General features: G+C 50.2%; 1 protein-coding gene across 4 annotated transcripts in view; it reads left to right on the forward strand.

The window, feature by feature from the left end:
• The window catches only part of MAPK8IP3 (mitogen-activated protein kinase 8 interacting protein 3), a 599,057-nt gene that overhangs the window by 451,806 nt on the left and 131,477 nt on the right, over nt 1–15,774 (forward strand). For all 4 annotated transcript variants that reach the window (XM_086941240.1, XM_086941238.1, XM_086941239.1 and 1 more), the window contains one exon: nt 5,147–5,295. In XM_086941240.1, coding sequence (XP_086797366.1) covers nt 5,147–5,295 — 149 coding nt within the window. The remainder of the gene's footprint in view (nt 1–5,146; nt 5,296–15,774) is intronic.

A 15,774-nucleotide genomic window follows, 5' to 3' on the forward strand; every position in this document is an offset into this window, starting at 1 on the left:
TGTCTAGTTTCTCCAGTTCCGGGCCCAACTTGGGTTGGAACTCTTCTTCCCACACTGCTCTCTGCACGATGGTAAACGGGGATCCGGTGTCTGCCACTACCGTGATGGTGATGCCGCCCATGGACATGTCTAGGACAGGTTTGGTTGATCTCTTGCCGTCCACGCTCAACACTTGGTCGTATATGCATAAGACGGTGACCACTTCTTCCTCCGTGACTTCCTCAAGGTCTTCTTCGCTTTGGTCAACGTATTTCACCATTCCCTTCTGCTGTTTCTTTCGACATACCTTCTCGTAGTGACCTACGATGCCGCAGTGCAGGCATTTTGCCCGGAATGCCGGACATCTTCTGTCGTGGGCTTCATGGGACCAGCTTCCGCACCTGTAGCACGTTTTCTTGTTCTCACTGCTCGCCTGTTTTCCTTGCCATCTGCTGGTTCCTTTGGTTACTGGTTGCTTGTTTCTTTGGTCTTTGCGGTGATCCTCTTCCTGTATCCTGTTCACCATGGTTGGGGTGGCCACCTCTCTCTTGGTTGCATTTGCGCACCTCTTTGCGAGTTCTGCCCTCTTCACTATGACCAACACTTCTTTGAGTGTGGTGTCACCGCTCGCCCACAGTTTGTCTTGTACATTTGCGCTCGTGGTGTGCATGACCACCTGGTCTTTTATGAATTCATCTTCCCATAGAGCGTACTTGCACGTGGCTGCCAGTTTTCTCAATGCTGCTACGTACTCTTCGATGGTTTCTCCCGCCTTTTGTTTCCTTTGCTGGAAGTTATATCTATCCACTGACACGCAGATGGTGGGGCGATACCGTTCATCTAGGTCCTCCACTGCATGTGCATACACATCGTCGTCTGTGTCTTCTCTCTTCTTTGGTACTAGACTCTTGTATATTCTTAGTCCTTCTGGTCCTAGATTTAGTAGCAGGATGCGTTTCTTTCTCTGAGGAGTGAATTTTTCTTCATTTTCATCCTCTAGAACCCCTATGAAATTGTCTATATACTCCTTCCAGTCCTCCCACTTCATCAGAGGATCTCCGGGCTTCGGTAGGAATTGTACGGGTGCAATCGCATACCCCGCCGGGGTACTCATCTTCACTTCCTTGGCGCCTGTCCCGTCGGTGGTTTTTCCTGGGGGGCTGCCTGGGGTACTGTCTTTGTTCCCTGTGTGGATGTTCCTCTGGGGGCTCTTGTTGCTAGACCCCACTTCCTCCTCTTTGGTAGCCAGCGCAGCGCTCCCTGTGCGTGGTTATGCAGGAAGGTGGCGCGTTTGCCCTTGACTACGCTGTGGTCGCGCTGCCTCTCTGGCCTATATGCCGCTTCTGTGCTGTGCTGTGGCACTGCCACGCTCCTCGGGTTTCACAATACCTCAGGTCGTCCAATTATGGCTGGCTGTGACGTTTTCCACGACCGTGCTGATCCAGGTGGGCTTTCCTGGTGACTGGATGGGCCAGGTGACCTCGTGTGTGAGTCTTCCTGTGCCTCGTGGGAGCCACGTGGAGTGCTACTCCCTTCTGTGCTCCTGGCGTCGGTCTGGTCGTCCCTCCCGACCTCGTCGCCACTGTAATGTTACTTAATAAGGACTCGTGGCCAGTGGTTGATGTGCTATGCTTATTTATTCATTATTTAAATAAGTACATCCGAGGAGCGCCGGCCGGCGCTCTGCTCTGTTGCTTGCTCGGCGCGCTAGTCTGCGCGCGCACACGGCGCCAGCATGGCCGCCCCACGTTACGTCAACGTGACGTAAATCAACTAGAACGCTACAAGTTCTGATGTTTAAGGTGTCCGCAAGATACTCTGGATGCTAAAAGCATGGCTGCCTCTTATTTTCACAAAGAGTGAAGTCTTCTTCCTTGAAAAAATAGATATGTACTCAGCCCTTTTGAGCCATGTTACAAGGCAGCCATCTTGTTTGGCACCCAAGCCATATCTCACCTAATTGTCTATTTAACAACAAAGTGCATACATAAGGAAAAAAAGAAACACGGAAATCTAGTAACAGCAGGCACTACTCCCAACTCTGCTGACCCACAGGGATTTATAGGAACAGTTTATAATAATGCATTCTTGTGATCTTTGCTCTGCAGTTATTGAAGTGCACTAAACAAAAGATGGAGCGGAGGAACAAATGGCTATTCTCATCGCCAGCCTGTTATTTAGAACATGGATAAGTGGAGAGACATGTAGTGCCATCAGCATAAGAAGACTTTGTATTTGTCTCCTTCATGAATACTTCAAATTATATGCAGTATATTTTTTACAAATCAAAATATCTTATTTGCATTTAAAAATGGAATATGGTCTGATTATGTCAAAGATTGAATATGACATTGTTGACTCTGATTTCAATGGGCCCAAAATCGTGGAGTCCTGAAGGATAGTTTTAGGATTTCCCTGGGTACAACTCATGACCTGCAGAGTTAGTTGCTGTCAGACCCCCTCACCTTTAGGATATCTTTGCACACCCTTCCGGCAATAGTACTGTTGGTTACAAATGCTTTCTCCTTCAGCTGGAGTAGTTCCCTCAATACATTGGAGGTCAGAGGCCTGTGGTCACCTCCAAATTAATCTGCTCAAGCTGCGGTGACCAATCTGATCCTCAAGGCATTCCAGCCTTCCATTCCTCCAAAGTCAATCGATCCAAGTGCTGATGGACAATATAGCCATAACGTGTTGCACCAACAAGTAGGTAGGTGTGGACATTGGCCCTCTCTGCCCCAAGACTAAAGACCTGAACATTTGGTTTTGAGCTCAAGATCTCAGATGTTTGGCTTGTCATGAGCCATATAGCGGACTCACTGAACGTGGAGGCTGACAATCTTGCGCCATCTTGCAGATGTTAACCCCTTTAGCGCGGCGTAGAATTTGCCACAGTGCGGATGTTTCCGTGCGTGGGTGGGGCCGCGTCGGCCAACGGACGTGCGCAGCACTACGGAGGTAGTGCTAGCGATGGCCGCTGGCCAACGCACGCAAAGAACGGGTTTAAAGCAGATTCACTATAAAGAAAAGTCTGAGTTTCAACTTATATTTATTCAACAAGGATGGCTGTGTGGAGTCTAGTTGCCAAAGGATCCAGGATCGCCATTATGACAGATATTTGAGAATGTATAGTATTTGCTTTGATAATATAAGTCAATACTAAGCCAATCAGGGGCAGGTGCCTGGCAAAAAGCCAAGTATTAGCAGTTCTTGACTAATCAACAAAAGACATGTAACTAAATAGACCTTTGCACAGTAACGGCAGGGGTGCTATGGAAATTTCCCTTAAGCAACGTACAGGAAATATCTGCATCTATTTCTTAAATGGACAGCAGTTATTGTTTTATTGCACTGAGATCATAGTTCACATTTATATATTTTCTGTCCTGAAACATCCTGCAAGCTCAGCGTATTGCTTTTTCTTTTGCAATCAGACCTAATATTAGGGCTCCTACTTGCATACATGCTTGGTACTGTTTAACAGATACATACTCCTAAATGCAATAGTTTCATCCTCACTGATAACAAGTGGGGTCTTCCCTCGGAGGTGGTTCAGTCCATCTTCGCCATTTGGGGCAGGCTTCGGTGGATCTCTTTGCAGTTCACCTGAATACTCCGTTCCCACAGTCTTGTGTGCTGTAGTTATGATGCAGGGGGCACTAGGAGTAATGTTGCATCTGTTTAATGTATTTACTTCAATTCCTCTGGTCGCTTGGGTTCTGAGGAAGCTTCGTCACGCCTGTGTGCAGATGTTCTTAATCAAACCAGACTGGCCACCTAGGGTATGGTACTCTGATATGGCCTGCCTGTCTCTGCACCTTCCTCTTCCTCTACGGGAGGCCCTAATCTAGCAGTGGGAGGGGCAAGTCCTCCACCCAAATCTCCAAAGTCTCCACCTTCATCCCTGGAGATTGAGTGAGCAATCTGAGTTCTACCTGCTGAGGTGGTGGACATGATTGTGTCAGCCTTTCTCACCTCTATCAAGTCTATTTTGTGCAAGTCTTTTTTTTATCTCTTAGCTCACGAAAGTGGAAGATGACCCCTCTGAAGGCACGCTTTTGGGATTTATTGTGTTTTTTGTTTTCCTTGGCTATGCAAGGCTTTGCTTTTGACTTTGGTAATAGATATTTGTTGGCCCTATAATCTTTTCTTTGCTTACAAAACCATCCATCATTGTTTGAGTCTCCTGTCGTTTTGTGTTTTCTTGGGGGATTGTTCCAGTTGTTTCCCAGCTCTCCCTGTATAATGCTTCAGTGGGATCTTAACTTGGTGTTCATGTACCTGATGAGTTCACCCTATGTACATATGCACAGTTGTCCTTTGCAGTAGCTTACTTCAAAGACTCTGTACTTTATTGCCATGACCTCTGCTAAGAGTTGTCTCCAGCTGTAGTTTTGTTTGTTCTTCATTATTTTGTCTGCACAAACTGGTTCTTAGGACTAAGTTCTTTTCCTGCTGAGTTATCTTCTTTCATTTCACCAACTTTCTACCCTTCTTCTCATACTCCACTGAGGAGGAAAAATGAATTACCCTACCTCAGTTTTTACTTTGACAGGACCAGCTCGTTCAAGGTTGAGAATCAGCTTTTCCTTGGCTTTGCAAGTTCCAAGAAAGTCAAGGCGATTCAGAAGGGGACCTTACTGGTCCTAATTTTTTTTTTTGCAGAGTTTTATATAGCGAGAACTTACCCCGAACTGAATCAGCTATCAGAGCACTTTACATAGCACCAGTTACGTTACAAGAGAACACACATTCATTTTTGTTACGCACTGGGGGATTAAGTGATTTGCCCAGAATCACAGGATGTTTGGCGTCGTTACCAAGACTCAAACCCAGATCCCCAGGTCCGAGGTCGAGCGCCTTACCCGTTAGGCCAACGCCAACGATATAATCTTCAAATGAAAGAGCCTCCTGGAGGCAACAGCCCCCCACAATTTAAGTACAGATCAAGACATCTGGGCTATCTGCCAACAGTGGTTGTTGCAGGTGTGCTTTTTAATTCATTGGAGTATCAGTGGGTTGGTTATTTTGGGATTGATCCTTGGCAGTATTTCTAAGTTTTCTTAGGCTCACATAGCCCAGAATGTGCTCCTAAATTAAGGGATGCGTCTGCAATTTTGCTCTCCTACATACTCATGGTCTCTCCTACACCCTTGTCTCTTTGCAGATGGCCAGTGGGACTTAAGCAATTACCACCTAATGGACCTGGGCCACACGCACCACTCCATCCGCTGCATGGCAGTGGTGTACGACCGCGTCTGGTGCGGTTACAAGAACAAAGTGCACGTCATCCAACCCAAAACCATGCAAATTGAGGTAAGGTGGAAATGAAACGATGGCGGGAACTGTAAGCAGGCCCAAACGGAAGTTTCTAAATACATTAACACTCTTAAGCCCTGATTACAGGTGGAGCACACCCTTCATTTTGACCCTAATTAATTTTGGCAGGTCAAACCTAGTGAAAATCACTGGGAGGAAAACATGTAGAATAATATGATAAATGTAGAATTCAGTGTGAAAAACAGAAGTTAAAGTGTTATTCCTAATTTCCTATTATAAACAGGGAATATCAAGTATTCAATATACCCGATAAATATTCCTACTAGCTTCCCACATTGTCGTTGTTTACAGAGGGCAAGATTTACCTCACCCTTTTTCCTCCCACTCTGAATTAGGGCCCAAGTAGAGAATTTGTATATTGCAGTAAGGTTCTACATAATGACCAGCTTTATTCATGTTTTCGCCCTGTGTCCATTCAGGCTTTTTTCTTAAAATAATTTATATTTTTTCTTACAACTTTTCATATGAATAGTTAAATCTGTTGACTGCCTTTGTATGTCGAAAAATGTTTGCTTTCATTGGCCTTTCCTGTGTTTTCCTAACAGTCTGTGTCCTTACTGGCAACCCTAAGAGTGCTTTTTCTGTCGAAATACTACTTGTACTGTGTCTATTCAATTTAGAAACTTGAATGTTCTACATCCTTTTTACTTTTAGTGGACGAAGTTGTTGGTCTTTATTCATTTGCAGTCTGTATGCATACAGCAAACAAAACAAATGTATTGGCATTGAGAGAGGGTGTGCCTCTCTGCTAAGGTGTCAAGGATGTTTCAACTCTAAAAGTTAATTGAAAGCTCATCATCGGAAAAGCACAATGTGAGGAAATATGGGTACTGTGAAAGAAATAAGTAAAACAAAATCTCCCAAAAAGTTTTTGTAAAGATCTGAAAAATTGGATAAGTATTGGTAACAGTGAATGCTTTCATACAAAAAACACAGCACCATTCACAAAGATAAACTTAAACCTGAGGTCTAAGACCCCAATTTACAAAGGTAAACTTAGACCTGAAGCCTAAGGTCTCAATTCACAAAGGTAAACTTAGACCTGAAGCCTAAGGCCTCAATTCACAAAGGTAAACTTAGACCTGAAGCCTAAGGCCTCAATTCACAAAGGTAAAATTAGACCTGGGGCCGTATCATGCATTGTGATTGTTTGCGCCCGGCAAACCTTTTAAAGGTGCGCCAGGTGCAAACAAACACAATGCACCCTATTATGATGTATGCACTGCCCCAGGGCAGCACATACATGTGAAAACACAGAGCTGCTCCGTGTTTTCACAGTGCAGCGGGCACCCATCTGCACTTTGCAAGGGGATTAGAGATCCCCTTGCAGGTGGATGCAGTCAGTGACTAAACCCGCCTGTAAGGGAATGTCCGGGGGGTCCATGGGACCCCCTTTGCCAACTGCAGAGGGCGGCACTCAGGAGGCGCACTAACAGTGCTGCACCTTTTAAATTGCTCACTGTCAGTGTGCCTCCTGAAGGCTGCTATTTTTTTTTTAGGCTTTATTTTTGATTATGCAAGGAAAACATAAACATTTCCCCCAATTGTGGCATTACAGAACCGTTGCATACAGGACGACAACCTCATTAAGGCACATTAGGGACCAAAACGCCGCTGATCATCGGTTAGTCTTTTGGGCTTGTAAAGGCAACCTTACAGTACGATCATTTTGTGGCAACTGTGAGTTTAAGGCAGCAGCGAGCGCACCAAGACAGTCCGAGTCTGATCATCCCCATTACCCTCCCCCTCCCCGTCGGTCCCTGATCCCTCAGAGGTGAACAGTTCTGAGCTAGTCCCCTCAGAGTCACTCAAGGTCAAACCAGCAGTGCACATCACTCTCCATGCCAACAGGTCTTCCTGCAACTTATCGTCTCTACGCGTACATTGGGTATGAGTCTCTTCCGCCAACGACCACTCCCGGACAACCCGCAGCCATGCAGAAATCTCAGGGGCCCTCCGCCCCATTCTGGTAATGGCTACCCTGCGCCGTTCCAGGACCAACATAAGCTGTAATAGTTTATAGGAGACCTTCCTATTCCGAGGCTGGGGGACCAAAGCTAGCAAGCGGTGTCAAGGTTATACTAAGGCCGGTAGCGGCGGCTATCCGTCTCACCACCTCCGTCCAAAAGTCCCGCACCAAGGCGCACTCCCAGGCCAAGTGGAGAAACCCCGCTCCCTCAGCCCCGCACCTAGGGCAAGTGTCCTCCCTGTCTGGCGCAATGCTTTGTAGAGAGACCGGGGTCAAGTATCTGCGATGCATAAAATTGAAGTGTGTGAGCTTAAACCGTGCGTTACAGGAGACCTTACGTGTGAGACCCCCTACACGCTTGCGCTGCCCGGCATCCAGTGTCACCCCCAGGTCCGTCTCCCAGGCACTCCACGTGGGCTGGACAGGTGGCTCCGAGTCCTGACGGAGTGCGGAGTAAAGCAAGGAAATCAACCTGCGACCCCTACCACAGGTGAGGATGATGTTCAAAGTGTAAGAGGTCTTAGGCGCCTCTGGATACTGGGGCCACTTTTCTTTCACCACCTCCTGCAGACCACGGTAATGTAAATATTGTCCTCCCCCTAGGGCAAAGGCCTCCACAGCCTCCTCGTAGGAGACAAACGAATCGCCCGGATACAGGTCCGCCAGAGCATCGCAGCCTCCAGCCCTCCAATCTCGAAAAGACATATGTTCCTCCATAGCTACAATAGGCGCCAGAATCCAAACTGACAACTCCCTATGGAAGGGGGCCCGCCGCAGAACCCGCTCCACACATCTATGCCAGAGTGCAGCCGCATGCCGCACCACATAAGGAAGAGTCGCGTCCGCTCCCCTCCCCTTCATCAACGCCACCTGTAGCATCTGTCCGGTGGCTCTCCCGGCCAGCAGCTGCATCTCCCACCCCTCCTCATCCGCGAACCACCTCGCTGCCGGGAACAAGTGTACTGCATAATAGTATAATTCAAACCTCGGAGCCTCCAGACCTCCTTCCTCCCAGCTCCGAACTAGAGTGTGTAACGCCAACTGGCTGCGTCGGCCCGCCCAGAGCAGCAATGTCAATAAGGTGTTAAGGATGCGAAACATTTGCGGTGGGATAGGGCAGAGTGAGTTCTGAAGGACATATAGTGTCCTGGGAAGCATCACCATTTTTGCGACAGCGAGCCGACCCATAAGGGAGAGCGGCAACGTATTCCAGAAAGTTACCGAACTCTGCAAGGAGGTAAGTATCCGGCCTATGTTCCGATCCAGCAGCTGCGAGTCTGTCAGGGCCACCTGAATACCCAGATACCGGAAAGCCTCCTGTTCCCAGCGCAGTCCAAGGTCTGGAGCGCCCGTCATCGGGCCGTCCCCATAACCCGCCAGCGGGAAGATCAAGGATTTGGCACGATTAATCCACAAACCCGACGCCTCTCCAAAGCGGTCTAGGTGCTGCAGTAGTACAGGTAGTGATTCGTCTGGCGCCCTTAGGTAAAAAAGAGCATCATCCGCATACAAGTAGACCACATTACATGTGTCCCCTACCAGGATTCCCCATTGTGCCATCTCCGCGCGTATCCTGACAGCCAATGGCTCTATCGCCAGTGCAAAGAGGAGCGGCGAGAGGGGACACCCCTGTCGCGTCCCCCGCCCGAGCTGCCATTCTGCAGAACGCCCCGCGCCCAACCTCTGGCGCAGGGAGCCGTATACAACAGGCGAACCCAGCGACAAAAATTTGGCCCCATGCCCACCGCCTTGAGGACCTCCAGGAGGTAACCTCAGTCAACCGTGTCAAAAGCTTTGGCAATATCAATAGACACGACAACCGGTTTGTCTTCCCGATCGCGAACTTCATGTAGGATGTGCGTCAGCCGTCGCAAATTCATGGCCGTGTTGCGCCCTGGTATAAATCCACACTGATCCGAGTGTATCAGGTGCGTCATGTGCGGTGCTAAGCGGTTTGCTTATAGTTTAGTCAGGATCTTGACGTCCGTGTTAATCATCGTAATGGGTTTGTATGCCGCCGGATCGCATTTGTCGCCCCCTGGTTTCAGAATCATGCAGATCTCGCCTTGATTCATGGTGTGCGGTAGAACACCTTTCTCAAAAGCCTCAAGGAACTCCTGCAACAAGCCAGGGGCAACAGTATCAATGAAGGTCTGATAGAATTCCGGGGGAAACCCGTCACTCCCTGGAGCCTTGGCCCTCGGGAGACCAGCCACGGCAACCCGCACCTCCCCCATCGTCATCGCTGCCTCTAACTCTTCCGCCGCTTCCCGAGAGAGGGTCTGCAGGGTTACATCTTGCAAGTACGGCTGGTACGAGTCCGCGGATACTGTGTGATCGGCCGTATACACCGTTCGCAAGTGAGACTGTAGGACCCGGAGTAAGGACTCCTCAGAGTGCACCACTCGGCCCGTTACATCGCGCAGCGCGACAATCCTCTCTGGGGCGAATTCCCTCCGTACAATCCAGGCCAACAGACAGCCCGCCTTATCACCTTCCCTATGAAGCCGCTGTCTGTATTGGCCCAAGGTATATTTATCGAGCGGGACCAGGATATCATGCACACCGGCTCGGGCTACCCGCTCCGCCTCCTGTTGCGCCTCATCTGGGTCCCGCACTGTTTGCTGGTGCAATAGGGCATCCTCAGCATCCCGCAGTTCCCGGAGAAGCTGCTTTCTGACCCAATAAGTGAGGCCCATACACTGACCCCTTATAACCGCCTTCAGGGCATCCCACTTAGTGGAGTAGGGCATGGACCCCCCCTGCCAGTTCAACTCCAGGTAACTATCAAGTGCACTCTGTACCGATTCCCTCGCAATCGGGTCCTGCAAAAGATCCCCCGGCATCCGCCAGGTCCGAGGGCGGGCAAGCCGCCCCTCCCATGTCACCGTGCACGCCACCGGGGAGTGGTCCGACAAAAACCGAGCCTGATGTGTAATTGCCAACACGATGGTAGCATCAGTATTTGCAACTAGAATCCTATCCAGCCTGCTATGTGTGTTGTATGTTGGGGAGAAACATGTATAGAGCTTCAGGGTCGGGTGTCGCTGGCGCCATATATCCACCACCCCCAGGTTCCTCATCACTGCGCCTAGCTGTTTAGTCATGCGCGGCTTCGTGCCCTCTCGGGGGGGGATGACGGTCCAACACCGGATCCAATACGCAGTTAAAATCCCCCAACCAAAATAGAGGAGCCTCTAAGTCAGGGACCACTACCTCCAGCAGTGCTAGGAAGAAACCAGGGTCGTCTACGTTACGGGCATAAGAATTCAAAATCGTGACATCCCTCCCATCCAATTTCGCCCTCAAAAGCAAATATCTATCCTGGACATCTGCCTCCATGTATTGGAGAGCAAAGGGGACCCCTGGCGCCACCCAGATAAGTACCCACCTAGCATATGATGAGAAGGAAGAGTGAAACAATTGGCCTCGCCACTTTCTCCCCAATTTACGGGCACCTTCGTCCTCCAAGTGGGTCTCCTGAAGGCATGCAATAGAGACATTATGTCTGCGGAGGAAGGAAAGGACCCTATGCCTCTTAGCACACGTGCCGAGCTCCCTCACATTCCACCTCCAAAACGTACAGCCCATGACCAAACGCTGGGCCCCCCCAGGGCCCCCTCATCACAACCATCAAGCCTTCCAGTTCGTGCCCGCACTGTAATGCAACTGATGCCAATAACAAACCCCCCCAACAGCCCCACTTCCCCCCTCCCACGAGCAATATTCCTGCAACAACCAAACATACCGAAATGCCCTTCCCCCGCTGGTGCCAGGACGTACACAGCAACCCCATCTCTACAAGCCTTAAAAGTAAAAGAGAATCCACTCCCCCAACTACCCCCACAAACAACCCCCCACCCAACCGCCCAGCAGGACCCACCCTCAACTCCCCACCCCAGCGCCAGCTCCACAAAAAAGCAACACTCATCCAGACCAGGCCTCTCATCTAAACACCCGGTCCCCTCCCCGACTCATACCACAACCCCACCCACTCCCCCGAACTCCCTTACTGTCCAGCAAGTGTCCAGTCACATGATCAGCATCCAAAAGCGGTATGAGGCTCAGCTCCACCCTGCAAGAGTCAGCCTGGGTCGAGCCCAGTTGCCCCGGCCGTCTCCGGGATTGTTGCACCCGTCAGGTCGTCCCCCTCTTCAGTAGGCAGCAGGGTGTCCGGCACCAGGATTTGTCCCGGGAAGCAGGTTGAGACGCACCCCTGGCCAGGGGCAACTCCGGTAAATCCATGCAAAAGGAACCATCTTCTCCCACAGTGCCCCGATCGCCCTCCGCGCTGCCATCCGTGCGGGAACCTTGTCGCCTTCTACGGCTACGTCCTCTATGTGGTCTGGTCCCCCACTTGCTCCGGTCTCTTGCCCGTTCCTCGGGGGGCAGGTCATCTCCTCGAATCTCGAGCCACTCCCATACTTCCGCAGGATTTTCAAAGAAGTGGGCTTTCCCCTGAGAGAGGACCTTAAGCTTTGCCGGGTAGAGCAGCATGTACTGGAGCTTCATCTCCCGAAGCTTTTGCTTGACTGCCAGGAAGGACTTGCGCTGTTCCTGGACCAACTGCGTATAGTCCGGATAAATGGAGATCTTTGAATTCTCAAACGTGAGGTCTTTAGACTCCCGTGCAGCTTTTAGGATGCAGTCTCTATCCCGGTAATTTAGGATCTTAGCAATGAGAGCTCTCGGTGGGGCTCCAGGCCTGGGAGGGGGAACCAGCGCCCTGTGCGCCCTTTCGATCACAAAAACGTCTGACAGACCTGTGGGACAGAGCACGGTACGAATCCAATGTTCCAGAAAACGTTCCGGGTTACCCGCCTCTGCTCTTTCCGGGACACCCAGCACCCGTACGTTACTGTGATGTGCCCTCCTTTCCGCGTCTTCGGCCCTCCACTGTAGAGCCTCCGCCGTGGCCGACAACTGTGAGACCGTCTTCTTGAGGGATGTGACCTCCCCCTGCAGCTGGGCGATATTACTTTCCACGTCCGTGACTTTGTCGGCCACCTTGCGCAGGTCAGTCCGCAGGAGGTTCACATCAATGGAGACCGTTTCTATCTGCCTCTCCAGCGCCGAGTGTGACCCCTGTATGGCCTTCAGCAATTCCGTGCGGGACGGCTCCCCCGGTTCTGGTCCCCCCTCCTCTTGTCCGGACTGATGCGTGAGCCTTTGCGATGGAAGTCTCTGTGTGGTATATTGGGTAATAGTATTGGGCTGAGAGGCCCGAGGCGTCTTATCCTTCCGGATCATAGGTCGCAACAGCAGCACCGCAGGGGCTCACCTCCCACACTAGTCCAGCACAACAGCGCGTCCATGCGCTACTCCCAGGCCCGGTGCCAGCCCTTACAGTAGCCGGTCGCAGGACTCGGGGACCGTTCGTCTAGCCGCCTCTCAGGCAGAGCTGCACCACCGCTCACGTGTGGATAGGAAGCCCAACCCGATCCCCACCAGCCGGCCAGTCCGTGGCCCACAGGAACCAGCTCCAGGGATATCCACTCCGAGCCGAGCCGGCCGCAACTCCGTCGCCCACATCCATCTCCTCCACCGCAGGCAAGACCCCAGCAGCCAGGGGGCCACTCAGCTGGCGCCAGGGGGCAGCCCCTCACACTTGGGCATCTGGTCAGCGGGTTGTCGCCAGCACCTGGGCAGGTAGACCAGTGGAGGGCCTGCGCACTCACCACGCCCCCACCTGTCTCTCTCTGGCACTTCACAGGAGGTATCCGCCGGCCGGGGGCTCCTACGAGACCCCCCAGGAGAAGCGCGGCCCGGCACGGCCGCAATGCAGGCCAGGAGCCATGTCCCCAAAGGCAGGCACATCCCGGCAGGGAGATCCTTCATGCACCACTCCACCAATCAGGTCAAGCGCAAGTCCCAGGCCCCGGAGTTGCAATCACCCACCGCGGGATTCAAAGGCCACGTCTCCGGCTGCCAATCTTCAGTCCCGCTTTGGGCTCAGCTCCGCCTATGGTGCGGTGCCGCATTGCGGCTCATTCGCCCGCTGGAGGGGGTCCCGATGACAGTGGACCCCCCAGGAACTAACTGCCACCAGCGCCACCCAGGCCCGATCCCCGGCCTCGATTCCTCGCGGTACGCCGTTCGGAGGCCAGCCCCTTCCCCCGCCGCCGATGTACCGGTGGTCAGGAACAAGGGGGGGCCCTCTGTCCTCAGTCCCACAGCTCGCACAAGTCCCGGTGGCACAGCGACCCCTCCGGCGCCCCAGGAGGGCCAGGAAATCAGCTCCTGGCAGCGCGCACTCCTGGACCAGGCCGCGATCCCCGGCCTCGATTAGTGCCAGATCCGGCGCACTGGCCGCAAAGAGAGCTCCACACATTCAGGTATCGTGGGGTAGTGGAACAAGCACCGAGGTGAGCAGGCAGGATCACATTAACAGGATTTTAACGGCGGCCGGCAGGGAGCCGAAGGAGCTCACGTCCTGTCGGCCATGCTGCTTGGCCACGCCCCTCTCCTGAAGGCTGCTTTGACTCTGCGCCTGCTTCTGTAATATTGTAGACAAATGAAGGTATTGGATCCTACAGCTGACCAGCCCCGATCTCAACAATTGATAAACAGAACAAGATGGCTGATCAGGATTGTTTCAAGAAAAATCAGGACCCACACAGCCCATATGTGCTTCGTGGCCAACAGTTTTATATTACAAAATAATTTATTTTCATTTATAATCAAGTTTCATTAGTTCATCCAAGGATGGCATCAAAGGAAAATTCTGTCAAGACAGTCAGTTCAAAAAAATACAATTGTGTGCACAATATATACAAGTGTACAGACATTTACGGTGAATACTCAAAATTTCACAGCACCAAAAAGAAACTTAATACAAAATAGTTACATTTCAAGCCAATTGCAACATAAACAACATTTACATAAAGCACAATATTTACACATGGGAAGGAACCAGTCCTTTAACTAGAATATCTCATGCTTCGGACTTGTCGCCTGTGTAAATCTGGCAAGGAGGACATTGTCCACGTGATCTGCATATGCCCGAGATTAAGGGATCTGAGGCACAACCTGCTGCTACCATTTTTTAGAGCACATGCTGTTCGGATCTGTAGGCAGGCAGTTAAACTGTGTTTCACCACCAGCAACATCAAACTGAACTGCCAGGTTTTGAAGTTCTTTGACCTAACAAAGGAAAGACTCAATCACACTTGAAAGACTCATTGGGACTTAGGAACAACCTTGAATTGACCACAGTAATTGTTGCATTAAAAAAAAAAAAAAAGTTACATCACTTTTTATTGTCATATGGCTTTTATACTTTTGTAAAGATTTTAATTAATCATATACAAATAAAATATTACTTACTTACTAGTTAATCGGTCTGGAGCAGTTCTAAATACGCCACAGCCTCTTTGCTTTTCTTTATGTTCAAAATCTTCAACAGAGGTGGTAGTATCCGTGTTTTCTGTTCCCTATACAGCTCACATAAAAGAGCATAAGCAGTTGGGATTGAGGCATGATTGAATTACATGGGCACGGTGCCAAATCTTTTGCAGTAAACACATTAGAGGGGTAGAACACCAAAAAATGGACCAGACCAAGTCTGAAACTTAACAAATATTACCTCTGGTGGTGTGGAATCTTTAGCAAATAGGGCTTAATGTTAGATGTTGTACAAACAATGGAGGTATACCATCACCAATCCCTTCCTTAGTTCACTATCCTGTCTCTTTTCGGCAACCTGGTTTAAAAGTTCTCTTTTTTACCAGAGATCCTACCCAACGATCTATGGACGTAGGATTTGTGAACAAATTAAACCTGTCAATTGATCAGAGTTCTTTTTTTACATACATAAGCCATTTAATCTGGTTTGCCCATGAAAGATTTAAGCAGTCAGTAATCACTGATGTGTTAGTGATCCTTCGGGCTTGCCCAGTCTGACAGCCAGAGCAAAGTGGATGCAAGTTGTAATACATCTCCCAAATACTGTGGTCCTAATTCTTTAGGGGAATGCTGCAAGGGAGAGACATAAGTCTTTGCAGAAATTTGTTTTCACTAGTCTGTAATGGCAAGTAATCAGTATGCAATCAAACTCTAGTGCCACAAATGCCAATTGATATGGGTCTAGCTTTATAGATGGTAATCGCTGCATCTAAGGGCATAGACCATAACTTAGAGGCAAATTCGAATAGGGGCACTGTAGCTTGTTCAAACTGCCTTACCCTTACACACTTCAGATGCATCAAACTACTACTATCAAACGTGACCCACTGATAAGAAAACGTGGGGACACATTTGTGGGCAGTGCTACCAATGTGTAAAGGAGTTAACCTACTACATGGTTGCCCCCAGACCATGGCATAACATGTAGCTTTATATGTAGAAAGACCTAGTTCGGACATAAATGCCACAAAGCTGTCTAGAAGTCCCTGGAGACCATTTGCCCGTTCGTGCCACATTCATGCAGTCATCTCCGTACATAAGTACTAGTAACTGATCTGACCCCATCCGGGGCGGTTAGACTG

Source organism: Lissotriton vulgaris, chromosome 10 (assembly GCF_964263255.1).
Source record: "Lissotriton vulgaris chromosome 10, aLisVul1.2, whole genome shotgun sequence".
Taxonomy (NCBI): Eukaryota; Metazoa; Chordata; class Amphibia; order Caudata; family Salamandridae; genus Lissotriton; species Lissotriton vulgaris.